The 20,885-nt window shown below is 38.9% G+C and overlaps 1 protein-coding gene across 7 annotated transcripts in view; it reads right to left on the bottom strand.

The window, feature by feature from the left end:
• Nav3 (neuron navigator 3) overlaps window positions 1-20,885 on the bottom strand; it is a 698,200-nt gene that overhangs the window by 129,169 nt on the left and 548,146 nt on the right. For all 7 annotated transcript variants that reach the window (XM_013111900.3, XM_040754919.1, XM_040754921.1 and 4 more), the window contains 2 exons: window positions 16,907-17,022; window positions 482-590 (listed from right to left, as the gene is read on the bottom strand). In XM_013111900.3, the coding sequence (XP_012967354.2) occupies window positions 482-590; window positions 16,907-17,022 (225 nt within the window). The remainder of the gene's footprint in view (window positions 1-481; window positions 591-16,906; window positions 17,023-20,885) is intronic.

Genomic DNA, 20,885 nt, shown 5'->3' with positions numbered 1-20,885 from the left:
AGGATTCCAGTCATCTCTGCAGATGTCAAAATGTAGGAAGTCACATTTATCTGAAGTGATTGCTTTCAAAAGAAAGACCACCAGTACATTTTACATTAATCAAGTAGTGTTTCACTCTTGAAAAGTGAAATGCAGAATTTTACCGACCTTAAGATTTATCAGACCAATGCAAAAAGTTAGTTGTGGGCACCTTTGTGTGGATCCCTACCAGCCACCTTCCAGTGGTCTGGAAGACATGAAAAATATCTCACTCGAAACAGTTGTAGTTGACCAGCTAACTAAGTCTAACAAGGAAGTTCTACCGGAGACAAGATGGAGAGAAGAAAAAAGTATCTGACATCTCTCACCTTAAGGGTTATTGATAGCTGATCATCACTATAAATTGAAGAAGAGAATAGTAAACAATACCAGATTTCTTCTCTGTCATCATAAGAAGAGTCATTTTTTTAATCCACCTGAAGATAGGTAGAACTTCGAGTACCTGTGGCTTATCTGGGTCCCACGAAGACTAGACATTGTCTCTTCCAAGTTCTGCCTCAGATCTGCTATGTTCTTGACCGTGCGCATTCTTCTAGTTTCAGGGTCTTCACCTGGAAATGAGCATGATAAATCCATTGTTCATGGTATGGTGTGTTCAAGGACATTTATTTACACAGATGAGTGACATAAACCCCTCTACTTCAAACCAAAATGACAGGTAGAAAATTCCAGATTACTCCTATCATCTGAGAATTGTCATCCATTTTTGTAATAGCAAAACATATAATATCACCAATAAAAATCCAGAAGTCTTGAAACTATGATATTACTCATCAGTGTATGATCATAGTTATTGGAGCATTAAAGACAATTGCAAACACAATGTATAGTACTTTCAGTCTCTGGAGTGAATTCTAAAGTTGAAAATTATTTGGATCCTCTGACTTCAACAATGATCCATTTTTAAGCACACCTGGAGTAGCTGAGATGCACTTCCTTACCTGGTAATACACACGAGGCAGTGGAGAATGCTGAGATGCCTTTTCTCACAGAAACGTTTCTAATTGTCATATTAGACTCATTGACCAAGATTCACAACAATGGATAGCTTTATTTTTAACTAACTCTACACTTGGCAAAGGAAACTAAAATGTCCACATGGTGACATCACGGGTCAAGCACAGACCTAAGTATCCAAACCTAACACACATATTTGCAATAGGCATGAAACATGAAGTTCTGATAGTGTGGTAACCACACTGACAGTGTGGATCTGATAGTGTGGCTGTGATAGCTTGGTAACCACACTGACAGTGTGGATCTGATAGTGTGGTAACCACACTGATAGTGTCATAACCACACTGATCATGTGCTTCTGATACTGTGGTAACCACACTGACAGTGTGGATCTGATAGTGTGGCTGTGATAGTTTGGTAACCACACTGACAGTGTGGATCTGATAGTGTGGGTATGATAGTGTGGTAACCACACTGGCAGTATAGATCTGATTTGTGGTTGTGATAGTGTGGTAACCACACTGACAGTATAGATCTGATAGTGTAGTTGTGATAGTTTGATAACCACACTGACAGTATGGATCTGATAGCGTGGTAACCACACTGATCATGTGGTTCTGATACTGTGGTAACCACAGGTGCTCCACATGAGCACCCATCCTTTGGGTGCAAAAGTGTCACTAAACAACATTATTGGTTGCATAGTACTCTCCAATCAAGTCCATTTGAAGCTGGTGAGTCTTGACAAAGGAGTGACATAGAATTGGCAGAGGAAACACAGCAGGACCACCATAGTTGCAGGACAAGTTTGCACTCCCACCAGCAGCAGGTGAGTGCTCCCTTTCCCCCCACATCCTCACCACCATGAACTGTCATTTGTTTTATTGACCTTAGCCATTCTGGCTGGTCTAAGAATGAAATCTCCAAGTAGTTTTGATTTGCATTTTGCAGATGACTAAGAAGCAGAGTTAAGTGGGTGGGGAGGTCAGGGGGGATCAGGGAAAAGAGTGAGCAGAATATATTGCATGAGTTTTCAATTTAAAAAATAGAGAGAGGGAAAATAGAGAGAAAAGAAGGAAAGTACTAGAATGAACTGACTAATACGGAAAAATGAAGGCAAGGACTGAAAGCAATGAATGGGGAGTGTAGAAAAAATTCAAAAGAAAAGTGTAAAGAAAAGAGAATTGCATTATGAAAATCATCATGCAGGCAATTTAAAATGCATCACACACACAAACATATATACTCTGTTTTAACATTATAGGTACCAATTCATTGTATTAATATACGTCCTTAGTGTTCAGACCATGTATCCATTCCATCTGTGTAATTACACCTGTAGAGATGTTGGCGGCAGGGTCTCAGAAACCCTTCTAAGGAGCTGATCTGTGACCCACATGGGGCATGCATCCCTACTTCACCTTCATCTTCAACACTGGAAAATGCTCCATCCCTCTCTTCCCAACATCAGGCAGGTCTGATGATGAAAATATTTTTGAGGAGTGAACCACAACTATTGCTTAAAAGTTTTGCTTGATAAATTCAGCACTGAAAGAAACTGAACAAACACTATCCGGAGGCACCACTCAAATAATTAAAAAAACTACTAATGCTTCCTCTTCTGTCTATCTCAGGCAAACATCACTGCTTTGACCACTAACTCTCAGCCTGGATGTCAGCCCACAGTCAGTACAGATTTGTACAGTTAAATTACACTAAACCACAACATCGTTATTACAAATTGAGACTATATTAGATGACTTCCCTTAAAAAACATATTTTAAGAAATAGAAAAATGTAAGAAGGGACCGTGTATGTGGCATAAATGTTCCCACATGAATTGGAACTATGTAATCTCTGATCTCATAAATTAACATTCTCAGAAATTGGGACTATCTATAAGTCCCAAGAGGCCAACCATATCTTCTCTGGGACTGACATATACGATACTCATTCATGTGATATAGTGTGGCTGAGAAGTGGCCACTGAGACCTTTCCTTTCCACTTCTATTTAATGTGCTACTACTTTGGAGAATTAAAAAAAGGCTTGCAGAGAGAAACCTAAAGGGTGGTGAGAGAATGTAATTGCAGCCAACGGAACGGCAAAAGCAGCAGAGTGGGCCTAAAGTTGGGAGGAAAGTTAAAGATGAATGTACACAGGAGACTGTAGGAGGAGGGACATGTGAATGGACATCACTGAGGGAGGGCAGCTGCAAAGCATGGACCTGAGTCATCCTCCTGGGGCTGTGTCATTACATGCTGCCTGCCCCTGACCCACCTGTAGTCAGGCTGCATCCCAACTGTTTGTCAATGAGTATAACATTGGAATTGATATTTGAATTATTTTCCAGATGCTTTTAATAATAATTTTAAGGACAATAACTGTAAGCATATTGTTTTCCTGAATGCTTTTCATATCTATTTCCTTTTGGTAGTACAATAGGAGTGTTTGGTCCATCTATCCTTCCGGTTGAATTCTGGTCTTGTTTATGTAGTTTCTCTCAAATGCCACTGTGGTAATATTTCCCTCCCTCCCTCCTTTGATTTTAATCCCAGTGAGAGTCACACATGACACCGTGCCACTCATGGAAAACACACAGGTGGATCTCTGCTCTCCATCATTACAGACCAAACCATGATTGCTACCTCATCCATTCCATAAAGGATACTAACCAAAGTACAATGTATTGCAATAAATGAATTTCAGTGACACACAAAAGGCAAGATAAAAACTAAGCATACTTATAATTCCCTAAGGAATAATTACACAGTCTGGAATGCCCTTCACAGTGGTACTCAAATGATGTACCAAGGCTTTGTAATGGGTGGAAAAATCTTATAACGTATGCACACATCTAACTGTTAAGCACATAAAGAAAAGTTTTAAGAACAATACAGATGTGAAATTTACTTAAACAAAAGTGCTTCATTTCTTCCCATTTACATAATTTCAAAACCAACTATTTTCCCCAAGGGAATCATCTCATCTTTGTGAATCACAGTGGTAGGGACTTCCACCCATTTTAAAAAAATGGTGTACTCTCTAATCTACTTGAACTCTCAAGACTGGTGCAAAATGCTTTCCAACAGCTCCCAGGATGGCAGGGTCAGTGTGGGCTTCTGCTTCCCTAGTACTGCAAAATGGAGCAATTTAATTTGGGTGGTCTGCCCTTACTGTGCACACTTTAATTATGCATATTATAATTGACATTGTCACACTGCCATCTTTAAATGGAATTCAAATTATATATGTGTGAAACCTGATTTCTATAACTGGAACCTTTATAGAAGTCATTCTGCACACATTGTTATTGAAAGGCTATCTGACTTTGAAAAGTAACCCTAGTTTTGTGAATGATCCCATCCATGATTTTTAGCTAAAATTTTCACTTGTCTTTATAATGTTGACATTTGGCAGTCTCAAAAAATAATATGGTCAGTGGTCATAGACTGGCATTTAAAATATTGTTCTATACATGTAAAGCACAGACCCTAGGCAATTCTAATTTATTAGGATACTCAAGAGTAAAAATGTTGAACTCATGAAACCTTGGCCAAAGCTAACATATAAGAGGCCATTTGAGTCAAAGGCAGAACCTAGTCAAGAACACATGAGAATTTTAAAAAATTTAAGTCTGACATTCTAGGAAATTTCCTTGTCATGCTTGATATGGAAGTATGATTATTCATATCAGAACTGTTTGAATGTGTTCCTCCCCTTCTTACTTGCATTTTTGTATGCTGGCACCAGTGCATGGGAGGGAGAACCCTTATGGAGAATAAGCATGTGAATGTGATTAGTGAGACGCCAGTTCAAATGCATGGCTTAGACACTTCTCTTGGGAGACTGTCCCATGACAGCAATGATCCATGTTATTTACGCACAATAAGCAAGGTTTCATATTTATATTCAACCACATCTTGCAATAATTTAACACAGCAACCCCTAAATAACTGCCTGGGGATTACACTCTCCTCATATCATTGAAAATACTAACATGAAAGGTACTTTGGAACAAGATGAATGTTACAATTTTATAAGCCCAAAGATGAATATTGTTTGATTCTACAGCTCCAGAGGATCAAACAGAGATAGAAAAAAGGAGCAAAAGACATGTGGATTGAGAATTCCTCTCGTCTTTGTACTGTGCAGAGCTTTCTTTATGAGAAACAGCTCATCACCCAAACCATACAGTGCTGTAGAATACACCTCTGGCATCTGACTACCTGGAGGATTTAGATTCAGAAATCACTATTCTGAAAGCAGTGGAATCATTACTCTTCCCAAGCCAAACTGACATGAAAAATTGAGCCATATTTGCCTCAGCTGTCTCTCTAAACTTTCCCATTCCAAGTGTTCCCTAAAACATCACAGACAACCTCATAAAACACCTTGTCACAGGACGTTCACAGAGAGAATAAAAGCAAATCTGTACTTAGCACCATCTGTGTGTGTGTGTGTGTGTGTGTGTGTGTGTGTGTGTGTGTGTGTTTGTGGTGGGGGAGAATGAGAAAGAGATCACTGGGCAGGGATAATTCTTTTCAACTTCCAAAACAACATTTGATGTCCTTTCTGAAAACCCATACTGACATAGAATAGGATGTGCTCTGTGGCTGCATGCTTAGAGATTTTTGAGGAGACTATAGGCTGCAAATCTATGTCAGTGGGAAATTGCATGTAGAAATATTGAATGTGGACATTTCCTTGGTACACATCCAAGGTAACTGGCAAGGTTGACATTTAAAGTTTCACCACAAAAACCTTTGCATCTAGTTAAAAATGATGTCACTGAATGTGACACCAGGGACCTAGTTTATAAAGTATGAAGCAGTTAACAGTCATGCCCACAGATCACTTGGAACAGTCAGATACAGGAGCAGCTGCTCCCACCTATATGAAGAAAGGGAGGAAGAAAGAAAGGCAGACAGAAAGAAAAAAAGAAAGAAAGAAATGAGGGAGTGGGGAAGAAAAAAGGAAAAAGGAAGGAAGGGAGGAGGGCAGGAAGGAAGGAAGGCAGGCAGGAAGGCAGGCAGGAAGGCAGGCAGGCAGGCAGGCAGGCAAGGCTAGGCTAGAGAGAACAGGCCTCTCCATGTAGAGTACCGGAAACAGTATGGGGGCATCCATCTATTTGGTAATTCCAAAGAAGCAAATGAAAGCATCCAGAAAATTTACCCAGGAGACCCTTCCACCTTCCTTACACATGTAAGATGAGGTCACCTTGAGAGAAGTTAAACAAGACTCTGTAAAAGACTAAGTTGGTTGCATGGTGACCTCTAGGTATACTAGACTCTCCATCAGTGAAGAGTCTAGGCAATTTACTTTTCCAAGGCAACCAAGGCGATTTACTTTTCCAAGTTAAATTCCAAAACTGCTATTCACAGTCTGGTTTGCAAGGATAATCAAGAAAGAAGAAATTAAAATTCCAAGCGTGCACCCACACACCCACACACACCCACACCCACACCCACACACACACACACACACACACACACACACACACACACACACACACTTTAAAAAGCGAGTCTAGAAGATGGAAAGTTCTTGACTACCACCAGCAAGCTGGACTCACCTAGTAAGTCAGTGTAAAGGGCCTGCTCCAGATCTCCCAGCATGGTGAGGATCACATCCTCATCCAGGTGAGCGGTCCCTTCCCTCAGGCAACTTTCTCCCTCCTCTGCTGCCCAACTTCGGCTTATGCTGCTTGGCATGGAGGGCCCATTTTCATCTTCGGACCTGCTGTCTTCATCACTCTCACCTTCCAGCCCTCTTCGTGCAGACCAGTCCTCTGTGTCATCAGCACAGGACTGGCTGCCTCCTGCAGGCAAGAGGCTCCAGGCTGCTGAGCCACTGCCATGGTACAGTGACTGCACAGACCTAGAGAGAAACCTGGAGAGCGAGCCTCTTGCTGCATAGCTGGATTCTCTCTGGCTCGCCTTTGCAGCGTTTCCAAACCAGTTGGAGATGCGCACAGTGGGTCTCCTCTCCCCCTCACTGGTGAGGGAAAGGTTGGTCAGCGACTTTTGTTTCTGAAGGCAAGCTCCTCTTCTCTTTACTTCTTTACCCCGGAACACAGAGAGCTCAGCTCCCTGCTGCATGGTTCTCCTGGCTTCCTCTTTTCAGTCGGACTTCATATTGTCTTTTTCCACCTCAATTGTAAGTGTCTCCCCCCTTTTCTTTTGGTTTTAATTAACACGTGCACTTCAACAAAAGCTCAGGCTCAGACATTCACAGGAGACTGTCGAGACGAGGTAGACAAAATCATTTTCCCACCGCTGAGTTTGCCTCATCACTTCATCGATCTGCAGTACTCACAACATTTTTGCGTAAATATGTCTTAAGCAGAAAAAGAGTTTACCGAAAGACTCTGCTCCAGCTGAAAAGTAGCGCAGGAAGCCAACTACGTTTTCCTGTCTTCATCCAATCGTATGTCTCAGTAGGATGGTGAGTCCGCATTTGCCTCTATCTCTTCTGTGTTCCCGAAAGGCAAGGTGGTGAAGCAACCGCAGGATGTCTCTCGTTCCCCGCTCCACGCCCCTGCCTCTATCCAGCCCTTCCCTGATCTAGGACTGCAACCCTTTAACGAGCTGACACAGTGCAGTAAGTAGAGCTTCCGCAGCAGAGCTCATGGACAGCAGAAACGAAGCACCCAAGCCCAGCCCTGCCTGAGCCTCCGTCGTATTTTAGTATTCCACCTGCATCCTCAGATCTATGGTTCTCCCTTGCTGCTGCAGTGGATGCTGCTGGCTGCCATGGCAGCCAACATCCTGCTAAATTAAAACAGAGGCACGGCAGCAGCTGGCCAAGCGAGAATGCCACAGGTTTCAGAGCCAAGCCTGAACGAGATGCTATACGAGGATCCTCTGCACATCAAATGACTCTCAGCCACCCAGCCTGCCTCCCTCACGAGAACACAGATGCTCTCACACACACTCTCACACAGCACGCTCGTCCTGATTCTGAGAATGACAGACCAAGTCTCTATAGCTGCAGGCAGCTGAAGCAGGCAGATCTGTCTTCTGAATGTTGGCATTCGCGCTGTAAAAGCACACATCAAATTCAAGAGCTTTGTAAAGGACCTAAAAACGGGAGCCTGAATCCCTCTCCCCTTCAACAGATAATGTTTTAAAGGGAAAGATACCGTCCTGCCTTTTAAACTCTTCAGATACTTCTTAAGAACAAGTATAAATTCTTAAGATAATGAATAAAATTCTAACGTGATAATGAAAATCAAGGTTCCTTCTTTATTTCCTGCAGAAACAACAAGAACAAAAAACTGTAACCCAAAGTATTGTTACTCCAAGTATACACCTAAAAGTTTATGGTTCAGTGCAGACATAAAAGGTTATACTGTAAAATGCACAATGTACATTATGTTTTTTATACCAAGCAGTTTCTTCAGGCAAACCATAAGCCTAGCACAGTTCAATTAATTCTTAACATTACACATATAGATAAATATAGGAAAGTTAAAAGACAAGTATCTTTTTTTATCTCATATTGTGTGTGTATACCATGCTATTAGGGTGAAATTCTGAATTTTAGGAAAATTGGTTTTTGCGAAGCAAATACATGATATATCAAAAATAGTGTACAGCATGGGCAATGAGCAAGATTTCTGAAGATTATCTGTTCCCAAATATCACATACTAAAAAGGGGGATGGGAAAATAATCCAGCAAGATAGTGAACTGTGTCAGCCAAATCGCATACAAGTTTTCATTGTCTTCAGAGATGACAAATAAAATTAACTGTGAGTTCTCACTTTCAGTTTTAAATCTCAGTGGGGAGAAATGTCGCATTTCCTAACTGTGTAGGCAGTGCTTCTTCTGTCCCACATAATGACAACGTGCTGTAAAAAGGTGATGCTTGCTCATGGTTCCACTCAGTGCAGACCATACTTAGATCCATATTACTAATATGCAAAATTAGATGGAAAGAACAGTTATCAAAATGATGCCATCAACAAGTGCCAGTTGTGAATGCTGATTCTCAATTGTCTGTGTGCTATGTAATACACTTTTAAGCAAAATTAATGCACATGAATAATTATGGAAGCAGATCATCGTGCTTCAAAAATAATTTCTTCCTTTCAAGTTATTGTAACCAAGTATGCTTCCAGACTATGGGAACACATGCAACTCTTAAGATGGTAACATTCTATTTCTATGATCCATGTTACACATACATCGTTTGACATCCAGTAATGTACTCTAAGGCCTCACTGATTCTCAAGAAAGGGAGCCCTGCCTGACACTTTATAGGTCAAAGAACTGAACTTCTGCATGCATACACAAGAGCAGTAATTAGACCCTTCCCTTTCAAAGGGGTGTTTATATGCCAATCACCTTAAACAGTGGTTTTCCAGTTTCTAAGAACCATTAGAAGGACTTATTAAAACACCATTTTCGAGGCACCAGCCCCAAAGTGTTCATTTAGTAGGTTTGAGAAGGTCATGGCATTGTTTTTCTACTATTTTCCCAAATACTGCTGGCTCTGGGATTAGTGAGCTATGTGGCTGGGATTAGTGGTTTCTAATTGAGGATGACTTTTGCTCCCCGAGACACATTTGTGGTTCCAATGGGAGAGGGTAACATCTGAGGGCAAAGGATATTGTTAAACATCTTACAATGACAGGTCCAAAGCCCACAAAAAGGAATTATGCACTCTCTAAAGTCAGTAATGTCAAGGTTACGAAGCATGGTTCAAAATGCCTTTCAAACTCACAACGCATTTTCCTGACATTAATGTCCCACCCTGTATTGGTTAACAGCTCTTGCTTAGGTATATTTTACTCTCAGACCCATGACAAGACTGGCACATTGATCTTCTGACAGAGAACAGAGATGAGCAATCTAAACAATAGATCTCAGCACTTCTATTCAAGAATAGCCTACGTCACTTTTCTACTGGAATTTAATTTATCAAATCAAATTGCATGATCCATCCTAATTGTCCTGGGCCAGAAATATGGCACTCTCCTGGCAGGATGAAGACAGTAAAAGTATACTAAATTCAATGAAACCAAGGAAGGAAGAAACTGTAGACAAACACCTTAGATGTTTTGGAAAGATATCCCAACAAAGGAAACACCAGACAGGGGTTATCATTTTTTTTGTATTTATTTAAAATTTTAAAACAAGCTAGTAATTTCAGTAGTTTTGCCCCTGGAACAACTAGATGTAAATTTACCCTGACAACTGTAGGGAGCCCACTTACATCACTACAGGCATCCATCCCTGCTTTGTTGAGTCTGCATAACACAAGGCTATTTTTATTTATTTGGATTCACACAGGGAAATGCATGGTATACAGGGTGAAGGAAAAGCTTCCATGCAAAGAGAAGGAAAACAACCAACTGCAGAAGTGAGACTCGTGTAAAATAAAATACATCCACTGGAATAATAATAGTAATGTATAGAATGCTCTCAAGTCTTTAGTAAGCATTACTTTCCTATTTGGCTATTTGAATAGAAGAAGTAAGCTGATTTGAATCACCTGAGCTTGAGCTTCTTAGACTCTACAAACATTCAAGAAATGGGAAATTCTGGTGATCATTTGCAAAGGCCTTAAATGCCAGATATTCCCTATTGTTTAATGTAAAGTGTGCACAAACACTACCTTAAATCTTGGTTAAAACCCATATGCTTAGTTCTAAAACAATTCCCCAAAGTCATCTCCTTATTTCAATATTTCTTCTTAGATGACAGGATAGTGTTTTTAAATAATTGAATATATATTCCAGTTGAAGGTTAAAAACTGCATTGAAAAAATGTACACAGAGTAGATACATGTGGGAGCAGAGAGTCTTATGCAAAAAGGAAAAAAAATAATGTCAAATGTGATCTTAAGTAGAAAGTACAATCTAAAACCATGCTGCAATGGGATGAACATTTAATCTCAATTACATCTGATTTCTTGGCACTTAAAAGAAATAGCCTCAGCGAATAAATTCTCCCTGCCAAAAAAGGTAAAAATATAAACAAAGCATAAGCAGTGAATGTACATGATAAATTCTCCCAGAAATGTAATATCAAGATCATGACACGAATCTTAGGGGAAGTATTTTGAATAACAAGCTGATTTATTCATTGCTGTGGACTGCATAGCGCAATAATAATTCTCAGAACCACCATTGTCAGATCAGGTAAAAGCCATGAAGCTCTCTCCAAAAGAATATGATAAACAAAAGGAAATTGGAGTGCTGTTTCCACAACTTTGGAGAATATTAAAAAGTTACAAAGACTCTTCAACGGCAAAGTGAGGCCTCTCATTTCGAATGCTTGTCTTCAAGACTAGATTTAATTACATTAAATTTTTTTTCACAACCTTCTCTTTGGAGAAGACATTGTAATCACCACTAGTAAGCTATTGCATCGAGGAAAATTTAAACAGCAAAGCCTCCCTCTGAGCAAATTCCTCTGACTAATTTACATTGCAGGATGAACTAAGTTTGTTCCGTGGAGGTATTACAATTCTCAAGCAATGGTAGTAATAAAACAGACAGGGAAGAACAGGTGCATGTGGTTGAGTACATAAAGTTCAAAGGAACAAATCAAAGTGTCTAGGATAGACTGAATATGTGGAAAAAGAAAGGCTTTGGATGTAGGGTATGCATGTTTATCTTAACCCTAAAGTTCATCAATATTGACAGCCAAGTTCATCTCCTTTATTAGTTATGGTTTTCTCATGAATTCTGAGTATAAGAGAGAGTGATTTAAAATGTGGCCTTATAAATCATGTTGTTCATAAATATATTAGTATAGGCTGGTTGTCCTTTCCATACTTAAGGTTGTTTATTCTTAGATATGAAGGCAGAATGAATACTAGTTTGGATAATATATAAGACTGGATTTGTGATAAGCATGTATTTCAAACTCTGCCACCACTAATGAAAAGTGAAGAACAGAGAACAAAAGAAGTATTACAATTCTCACAGGCTAGATATCATGTGGTTAATGGAACAGAGATGGATTTGAAGTCTTATTAATTAAGACAAAAAGGGATTCCCCTCCCCTGTGGAACATTATCAACCTTTACACAGCAAGGGAGAGAGGGAGTTTCACACCTTATATTTAAAAGATTTAGTGATAACAGAATCAAAATTATCTTGTTTTTCCATCCAACTCTGCATCAGATTCATTCCTCATCGCTGAGACAAAAATACCAAACAAGAGAACAACTTAAGGATGGAAAAGTGCAGTTTGGTCCTCAGTTGGAGGAAGGCATTCCTTTAGTAGGTTTGGCAAGAGCTGGAGGAAACTGGCGGCCCAGAGTTTGACAGTTAAGTATAGAGAACAGGAAATAGACTTGACTGTGAAACCAAAAGGCCTGGCCCTGGTGACCCATATCCCCTGGCAAGGCTCCACCTCCTCAAGGTCTTACAACCTCACTGAGTAGCACCCCCAGTAGGGGACACGTATTCAAACATAAGAGCCTCATGGGGAAGTGTCACCTGCAAAATCATAAACCAGTCAGAGCTTTCACTGAGAGCTAATCACCATCCATTACCATGAGCTATATTGACTGGAATGTCTTCCAAATCCCAATGTATCTCTTCTTTTTCCTGCATGTTGGATACAGGGGTCTGTGGTGGTTTGAAAGAAAATGGCCCTCAAAGGGAGTGGCACTATTAGGAGGTGTGGCCTTGTCAGAGAAAATGTGTCAACATGAGGGAAGGCTTTAAGGATCCTTTCTCGAGTTTCACTTAGTGTGACACTCAGTCCACTTCGTGTTGCCTTCTGATCATGATGTAGTGGCACCGTGTCTGCCTGCACACCACCATGCTCCCTGCCATGATGACAATGGACTGAACCTCTGAACTGTAAGCTGCCACCTCAATTAAAAGTTTTTTGTTGTAAGAGTTGCCATGGCATGTTGTCCCCTCACTGCAATAGAAATCCCAAGAAAGGTTCTTCCTCATCAAGTGTCCCATATGCATAATATTTGCATTTTATTCATTTCACAAACATTAATTAGGAGGGAACCAATGACAAACTGGGATATACCAGTTTATAAAGTCAACAAAAGCAGACATGGAATGAAGGGGCTCTGTTCTAGATATATGTTCAAAATGAAAGTTTTCTACTCTTTTTAACTATTTAGCACATTACGTTTTTTGTTTGCAGTGTTTAAAATTCAATTAATGGAAGATCACTTAGCAGAGAGATAGTATTCCCTCACTAAGTTATACTACCAGAACAGCACTTTAGTTCTGATGGAATGGTGTATACAGTATCATCAATATTTATTGAACTTCTGAATTTCTGAAATGAGACAAAATAACAAAACATCAAATATCGAGAAATATATCACAAGCTTATTCCTACTTTCTGAGTGCAGAGAGCAAACAATTCACACAGGATCAGTAGTAACACTGTGTAATGAACTAGACCTCAGGTGTTACAGGATATATGGCATCACAAATGATTACAAGTCTCAGGCCTGAGACACTAGAGGTTTGCAAACAAAGGGGGTCTGAAGGCGACTTTAGGGTTTGTTTTAACTATAGCATTTTGGAAGCCTCTTTGATAAATTTAAGTGGAGATATGTAAGGAACTGGACACTTCAGTCAGGTTGCAAGGGAGAAGACTAGAGAAATGTTTCTGGGCCATCACCACACAGATCACATCTAAAGCCATGAGTTACTGTTAATTACCAAGGGAGAATGTATAAATAAGTCTTTCAAAGCAAATGATAAGAAATTAGGGTGAAAACACATAATGAGAAAAGATTACCAGGAAAGAACAAACTGGGGAGAATCAATGGAATTTCAAGATCAAACCAGAAACTCCCTTTCCTAAAGGGATTCTTTCCTAAGAGGATAGATTCCTGGTCAGAGGTGAGTAAGATGACCCATGAGGCACAATCCTTAGACTTCGCCAGGTCTCCAATAATGTCAACTTCAACTAAGAGCATTTCAGTGCAGACATGAAGTGAAAAAGCTAGTTAGAGTAACCTAGGGCAACAATGAGAAAGGATTAGCAGCTGTTTTGGAGGCTTCTCAGTATAGAACAAAAGAACTAAATTATGGCTGGAAGGCAAAGGGGAAGCTATTTACATCATCATATTGAAATTAGAAATACATCATCTCTTGATGCTCTAAAGAGATGGTTTGGTAAACACGGGGCTTACTGGAATGTCCAAGAAAAGCAAAGGAAGCAGGTACTAAGTGGATGTAAACACTGTGAGTGGGTAGACATGGAGGAAGGGTTTATGTACTCCCTTTGTCTATATCCCAGCCTGGTCTACAGAGCGAGTTCCAGGACAGCCTCCAAAGCCACAGAGAAACCCTGTCTCGAAAAACCAAAAAAAATAAAAAATAAAAAATAAATAAAAAGACTGGGACAGGCAGTGTTGGTGTTTTGAGATGAAAGGGGTAATATTTTACTAAGAATCTGAGAGACTGAGAGGACTTGGAAACCATGTTTGCTGGGGTTGTTGGAAAGTCATAAGGCTGAACTAATGACTATAGAGTGAGACACTCAACCAGCATGTAGATTCCATCTTATTCGTTCATCGCTGATATGGTATAGGTGAGGAAATGAATAAAACCACAGTTGTTGTTTCTGTGAAGTAAGAAAGGGCAAAGGAATTAGGGATGTGTGGAGGATGGGGAGGACAACTCTTCATTTACCACAGTTACTAAGTTAATCAAGAAGGAAGAAGACATATGCAGTTTGGTAAAGGGCAGTAAGCAAACCTGAGGTTCATAAACTGGAAATCCTTGCAGAATCATTGTGGAGTCAGGGTAGAGTGGGAAGAGTAGGGAACATAGGGAATGTCAAGCAGTAAGAATAGGATTTATGGGCAGTGGTTAAGAGCACTGACTGCTTTTCTAGAGACCGGGGTTTGACTACAGTTTCTGATGCTGGCTCACAGCAAGCTGTTACTTCAGTTCTAGAAGATTTGTCACTGTTTCTGACCCTGTGGGTATCAGGGAAACACACCATATACAGACATTCATGATGGGCAGAACAACCATTAATATATATATTAATATATTATAATACAATATATATTAATATATAAAATATATATATAAAGAATAGGATTCACGGCAAAGATGATAATGCCCAGGCCTAGACACTGACTATGACAATGTGTGGCTCAGAAGGGATTGTGAGGTAAGGTACCTGGAAGAGTCTATGTTCTTGGGAGAGCCATTTACAAATCCTTAAAATACCACAAATTAAGACATGGGTTGCTTTGGAGGGAGGGATAGCAATTCAGAAGGTAAAACCAATTTCAACAGATAAACAATAAAAATAACGTAATAGCATGGGACTCATTTCAGTATCTATTTTCTATTTTCTTTCCATCCTCAAATTTGTCACCCATATTTCTACAAAACACCAATCCTTCTATCAAACTCATTACATTATTACACTAATATCCAGTTTATATTATATTTTCAAATATTCTATTAAAACACCAGAACATTAATTAGAAATATCAATTACAAATATAAAAACTGATTCAATGTAGACAGAATAAGAAGCTGTAAAATTAAGTATGGATTATTTATTCCTTCAGAGCTACTCAGTGATATATTACCTTTGGAAAACAGTGTTCCTTGGTGAAACAATGATTACAATTCAAATCCTACTCAAATTCACTTCCAACTATAGACTGGAGTGCTGCACTTCATAGTAATAATGCAGATGTTCACATACATTCAATATGGCAATTGAAGTGTCTTGACACCATGGTTTATAGATTATCTTGTCACAATACAGGACACAGCATCAACTTGACATTTCTCTGTAATATCTGAGGTCTATAAATAAGTCACCGGAGCCATATCTTCATCTTCATATCATAATTTATCCCCCTTCCCTGTACTGGCCCTGTGTTGTATTTGCCTAATGCTATCACCCATTTCATTCCAAAAGTTACACCTGGGGTGTTGTTTTGTCATTTCTGTCACTACTCAGTGATAGGTATTTCAGGAACGGCTCATGCTTGTTGAATTGAATTTTAAGGCTATCAAAGCGTAGGCATTTCTTAACCTCCCAAGTTGGGATTTTGTTACTTTTTTTTGAGCTTCAAAACAGATTTAGAGGCCTTGAAGTAATACAGAAATGTTTAAAACTCAAATATTCCTCAGTTTTTGCCTTTGAACTTGGCAGTGAACATATTAGGGCTAACCCAGAGATTTGTTGGAAAAACGGACACTGATCATCTACTTGCAATCCTATCAAAATTTCTTAAATTCTCTCTCCAAGTATTGACAATATAGTTTTCTAAGAAGTTACCTAAGTCCTCATAAATGAGTAAATATAAATATATAAGCATATCATATATATATATATATATATATATATATATGACTTTCCATATAACCCTAGGCTTATCTGATTGGCTGGAAAAATACTGAACTCAAGCAGAAAATCCCTTTAAATACAATTAAAAATGTGATAATTGTATCTGGGAGATTTGGAATTTTTCTTATATCACCTACATTTATACAAGGAAACATCTTCCTAACTAGATTTTTTCCAAGATGTACAATGTAGAAATATTATGAACATCACATAACTAAATAATGAACAGGATTGGGTCAGTTACACACTTCACAGTTATGCTTAATCTTTAGCATATCTCCAATCTCCATACATATCCAAGGAGCACCTACTAACCATAGATGTTTCCACCTAGAGGGAATGTGATTTAGATCAAATTATGCTTTTAGTTTCTGAAAGAACCACCACTCACATCATACTTTTCAGAGTAACAAAGAGAACATCATGACCAGAATATTCAAATACAAGAGAAACTGCAGCATGACATATTCAGAGTCCAGTTTTGAAAAAATCACAGAGCAACTGTGACCCAAGAAAATGAACTTTCAAGGACATTACAAAAACGCTGAGCTTTGACTTCCCCATTAATCAGCTGTGCACTTACCAGATATCTCTTCTAGGCACTGCTTAGCCGTCTTATTATATGAAGAGTCCATCTTCGTGGGGCTGGTACAGGAGTCAGCAGATGGTAAAGAGGTACCTTCATTTTCTGAATGTGCTCTGAAGTTAACCAAGAAGACAGAGATAAACAACTGTGGTCACCAATGACTCATCAAGGTAGTTCTCTAGTGCAAGGAAAAATCGGTTCATTATGAATTTTCCAAGGTCGATAACTTTCCTGTGACTGGATGCTCCACAGATACCCCTCCATATGAGAGTTTTAGAACTTATTTTATATACATCACCCAAGTATGAGTGAGGTGTTGATCCCAATCTTCCTGATTTTATTTTTGCATATGTAAATCTGTATCTGTCAATAGTTGATTACATTGGGTGAAACAAGAAACAAGAACATGGCTATTTTATAGACCATCCAACCATAAAATGCTTTTGTAAGCATACAAGACCATTGAAACCACACCTGAACTCTCTTTAATGCCTACATTATAAAATGTATCCTAAAATATAATGTATAAGAGCAAATAGGTGGCAAACTATCACTGTAGCTGTAATGATTTAGTTACAAAGGATTCTGGAACATTGAGACAACCAGAAACAAATCCTTTCACTGACCTCTTAACTGCTTATATTTGTGTGCATGTATGAGGTTAACAAGCAAGGGTTTGCTTAATGAAATGGAAAGTGTTCAACAAAGGAATCATTTGCTATTGATATTCTAGTCTTACTTCCTGCAGTTTCTTTACTCTATACACAGGTGAACATTTTAGGAATCTCTTGACATAGATAAAAAACATACACATGTTTGATTCAAAAGCTTGTGTTTGAGAAAGTCACAGCATGAACCACTGAGACACAGAAATCAAGCTGGCACAACACGGTGTCCTGCTGGACTATGTTTTTGGTATGAGATTCCACTTGCCTTACTTAAAATTCCATTCACAGCGCTGAGTCTCAAGCATGGCATGTCATCCATAATTATTTCTTGGTTTAAGACCATCTATAGAAATATTTATCAGTGAAGCCAATTTCAGTATACCTTTGAGTCAGTTTTGACTGATCTCTGACTTTTATCCTAAGTATAGGCTTTGAGAAAAATACAATGTAAGCAATGATAATCAGAACTAGTTGACATCTGGTCATCACCTTGGGGCAGGGAAGCAGTCTCAGTACTTCAGAGGTAGAGATAAGAACATGAGAACATCTAGAGTCTAAAGCTAACCAGGGATATATGGTGGGGCTGAGGTGGGGTGGGCTTAGTAGGAGTGGGGAGAGGAAAGGTTGGAAAGGAAAGAGGGGAAGGGGAGGGGCTCAGTTTGTAAAGTGCGTGCCACACAAGCATGACCGATGTTTGGATCCCCACATAAATACCTAGATGCACTGTTATGTCTAAAATCCCAGAGTAAAGAAGGCAGAGGCAGGCAGATCACTAGAGCTCACTGGTCACCCAATAGAGCTGAATTGGTGACCTCCATGTTCAGTTGGAGAGGCAATCAACCTCTCTGGCTTCCATATGGGAGCATCCCATTACTCATGTACATAATGGACAAACATGTATTTATGCTTTAGACATATATAACATCATACACACACACTATATATATATATATATTTATTACTGAAATGGCAGATATAAAAATCAAAAAAGCTCCTTTAAATCTATTGAGGTGTCATATATGCCAAGCGGAACAAGCCATGTTGACCTTCCACTAATTTCTAGCAGAGAGGCCCTAGTATATTTTACCTTAAACAGTATAGAAAATTTAAGAGAGGAAAGTGTCATCATTAAATTAACAGATTCTACACCATTGGGGCAGCAAAGACCTCAGTGGTTTTCACTCAACTGTCATCTTTACCCTTAACTTCATTTGATATATTATGGACATTTTGAATATCAGGCCTTCTATTTCTTCAAGAAACTGTCCTTCATTTCTCCAGCCAAAAATCTCCATTTTGCTTCCTAATGTCTAGCTTTATGTTCAGTTTATTGGTTCCCCTCAAGTATTTGATAAGTGCATTTGTAATGCATCCCAGCAGTAATAGTAAGGCAGTATTGCTGGTAGATAAAGGGTGGGTAAGGAAGATTGAACCAACGCTGCATGCTTTGGGTTAGTGTATAATTTGGGGCTTACCATTAACTCAAGTCATAATATCAAGTAAACTTCAACTCATTCATCTGTATAAAGCAATGAAAAGCATGAGCCTTGCATAATAACTGTGAACTCAGTTGCTACTATGAGCAAAGGCATGGGGATTCTAGTCAACATTCAAAAAAGGGCTACCTATGACTTTCACAGCTTTCTTTGATTCACCTTTCCTCCTGGGTTCCTTCATACATCCTGTATACTGAATGTTCCACTGTACTAACTCTGGAGTCCACCATGGCCTAGTCAATACTAATTCCTTGTAAACACTGTATCTTGGTGACCTCTCAGCCTAATTTGTCTGAGTAAGGAGGAAAACACCCTATCAACTTTTCTAAGACTTCTTATTACACATTGAGCAAATTTAAAAACTGAGTATAGATGCATGCTGGAGTCCCTGAAGAAAGCTGTCTTACTGCTGTCCAAGCAGTGTCAAAAAGGCACCCTGCCTTGGAAAGCTGGCTTGGAGCTAAGATTGGTGTGAAATCCTGCAGGCTTAGTATTCAGAAGCTGTGCTACCTTCTGTGTTTACTGATATGACTGTCTAAAGCTCAATCCTATTGCTTCTCATTAGCTCAACACCAGCAGCTGTCATGGGAGGCAGACTATGTGATCACAATAGGTATAAAAATTCATAGGTTGTCCCTCTACTACACTCTGTATGGAACATGAAAAGACTTAGAATGTCTTGAGAGTAGGAATTTTTCTCTTATAAAGTATTCCTGAGTTGACTGTGATGACCTTCCTCAACACATAAGACAAATGTTCAGTCCTGAGGGCTGTGCCTCTGTTGTCCCCCATCTGAAACACTTATAAAGTGTGTTCATATTTATAATTGCCCAGTCTTCACTCAGGTGATTCCATTTAATTGTGTTATTGCAGGAATATATATATGACTGGCTGATTTCCTTTTGGTGTCTTTCTAGTTTACAACACAAGAGAGTATTGTTCATTTTCAAGTCCTTTGGTGGATATGTCATGGCATTTTCAAAATGAGTCATTTACAGCAGCAATTAGGAGGATATAGATCAATTATTAAAAGGAACATGAGACACTAAACTTCACATCATTTTCAAAAGAACTTAGAACTCCTTGGTTTATGTTTACAAGTTCAGATCAGGCATCTTGATTCCATGTATTTTACAAAACTGCCATTTATCCAGCCTTGTTTTTTAATTTGCAAAAGTAGTAGAATTAGATTTTAACTCTGATATACTGGGATGTAATCAATGCTCATTAGTGTAATTTTACCTTTTATTATAAATAATCAAAGAAATAAATCATGTTTCTGGACAATTCTCAGATGTTCTCTATTCCTGCGACTATTCTATATAACAGAATAAGAATATTTGGGTCTTGTTATGAAACAATTTATGAAGATGTTAAAATACCCAGGTACAATGTGACAGAGTGAATACTGCATGCAATCCTCCATTATTCCACACCAATTGACATGATGATGCTGCTCATTACATGTGTCTACTGAATCTTTGACATGTAGCTTGGCAAATACTGTTTACTTAATGTAGAGTTCTACTTTTCAAGGTCTACAAAATGCTAAGATTTAAATGCCTCTGGTCAATCAGTATTGTATTTCAAGTTCCCTTCACTAATAGACAGTTCAGCCAAAGGAGAAAATATTGAGTGTGACAATGTCATCTGATCTATTCTAGATGTTATACTTCACTAGCCATTTAAGAAATTTGATAACACATATTAAGCACTATCAAAATTGAAATTTTATGAAAATGGGTTCTTTTATATTAACCTAAATTTAACAGTTGCATAATTTGTGGTATAAATTCATATGTATATTCATGC

Source organism: Mesocricetus auratus, unplaced genomic scaffold (genome assembly GCF_017639785.1).
Source record: "Mesocricetus auratus isolate SY011 unplaced genomic scaffold, BCM_Maur_2.0 Super-Scaffold_100011, whole genome shotgun sequence".
NCBI classification, from domain to species: Eukaryota; Metazoa; Chordata; class Mammalia; order Rodentia; family Cricetidae; genus Mesocricetus; species Mesocricetus auratus.
This window is presented reverse-complemented; position numbering and strand designations above follow the sequence as displayed.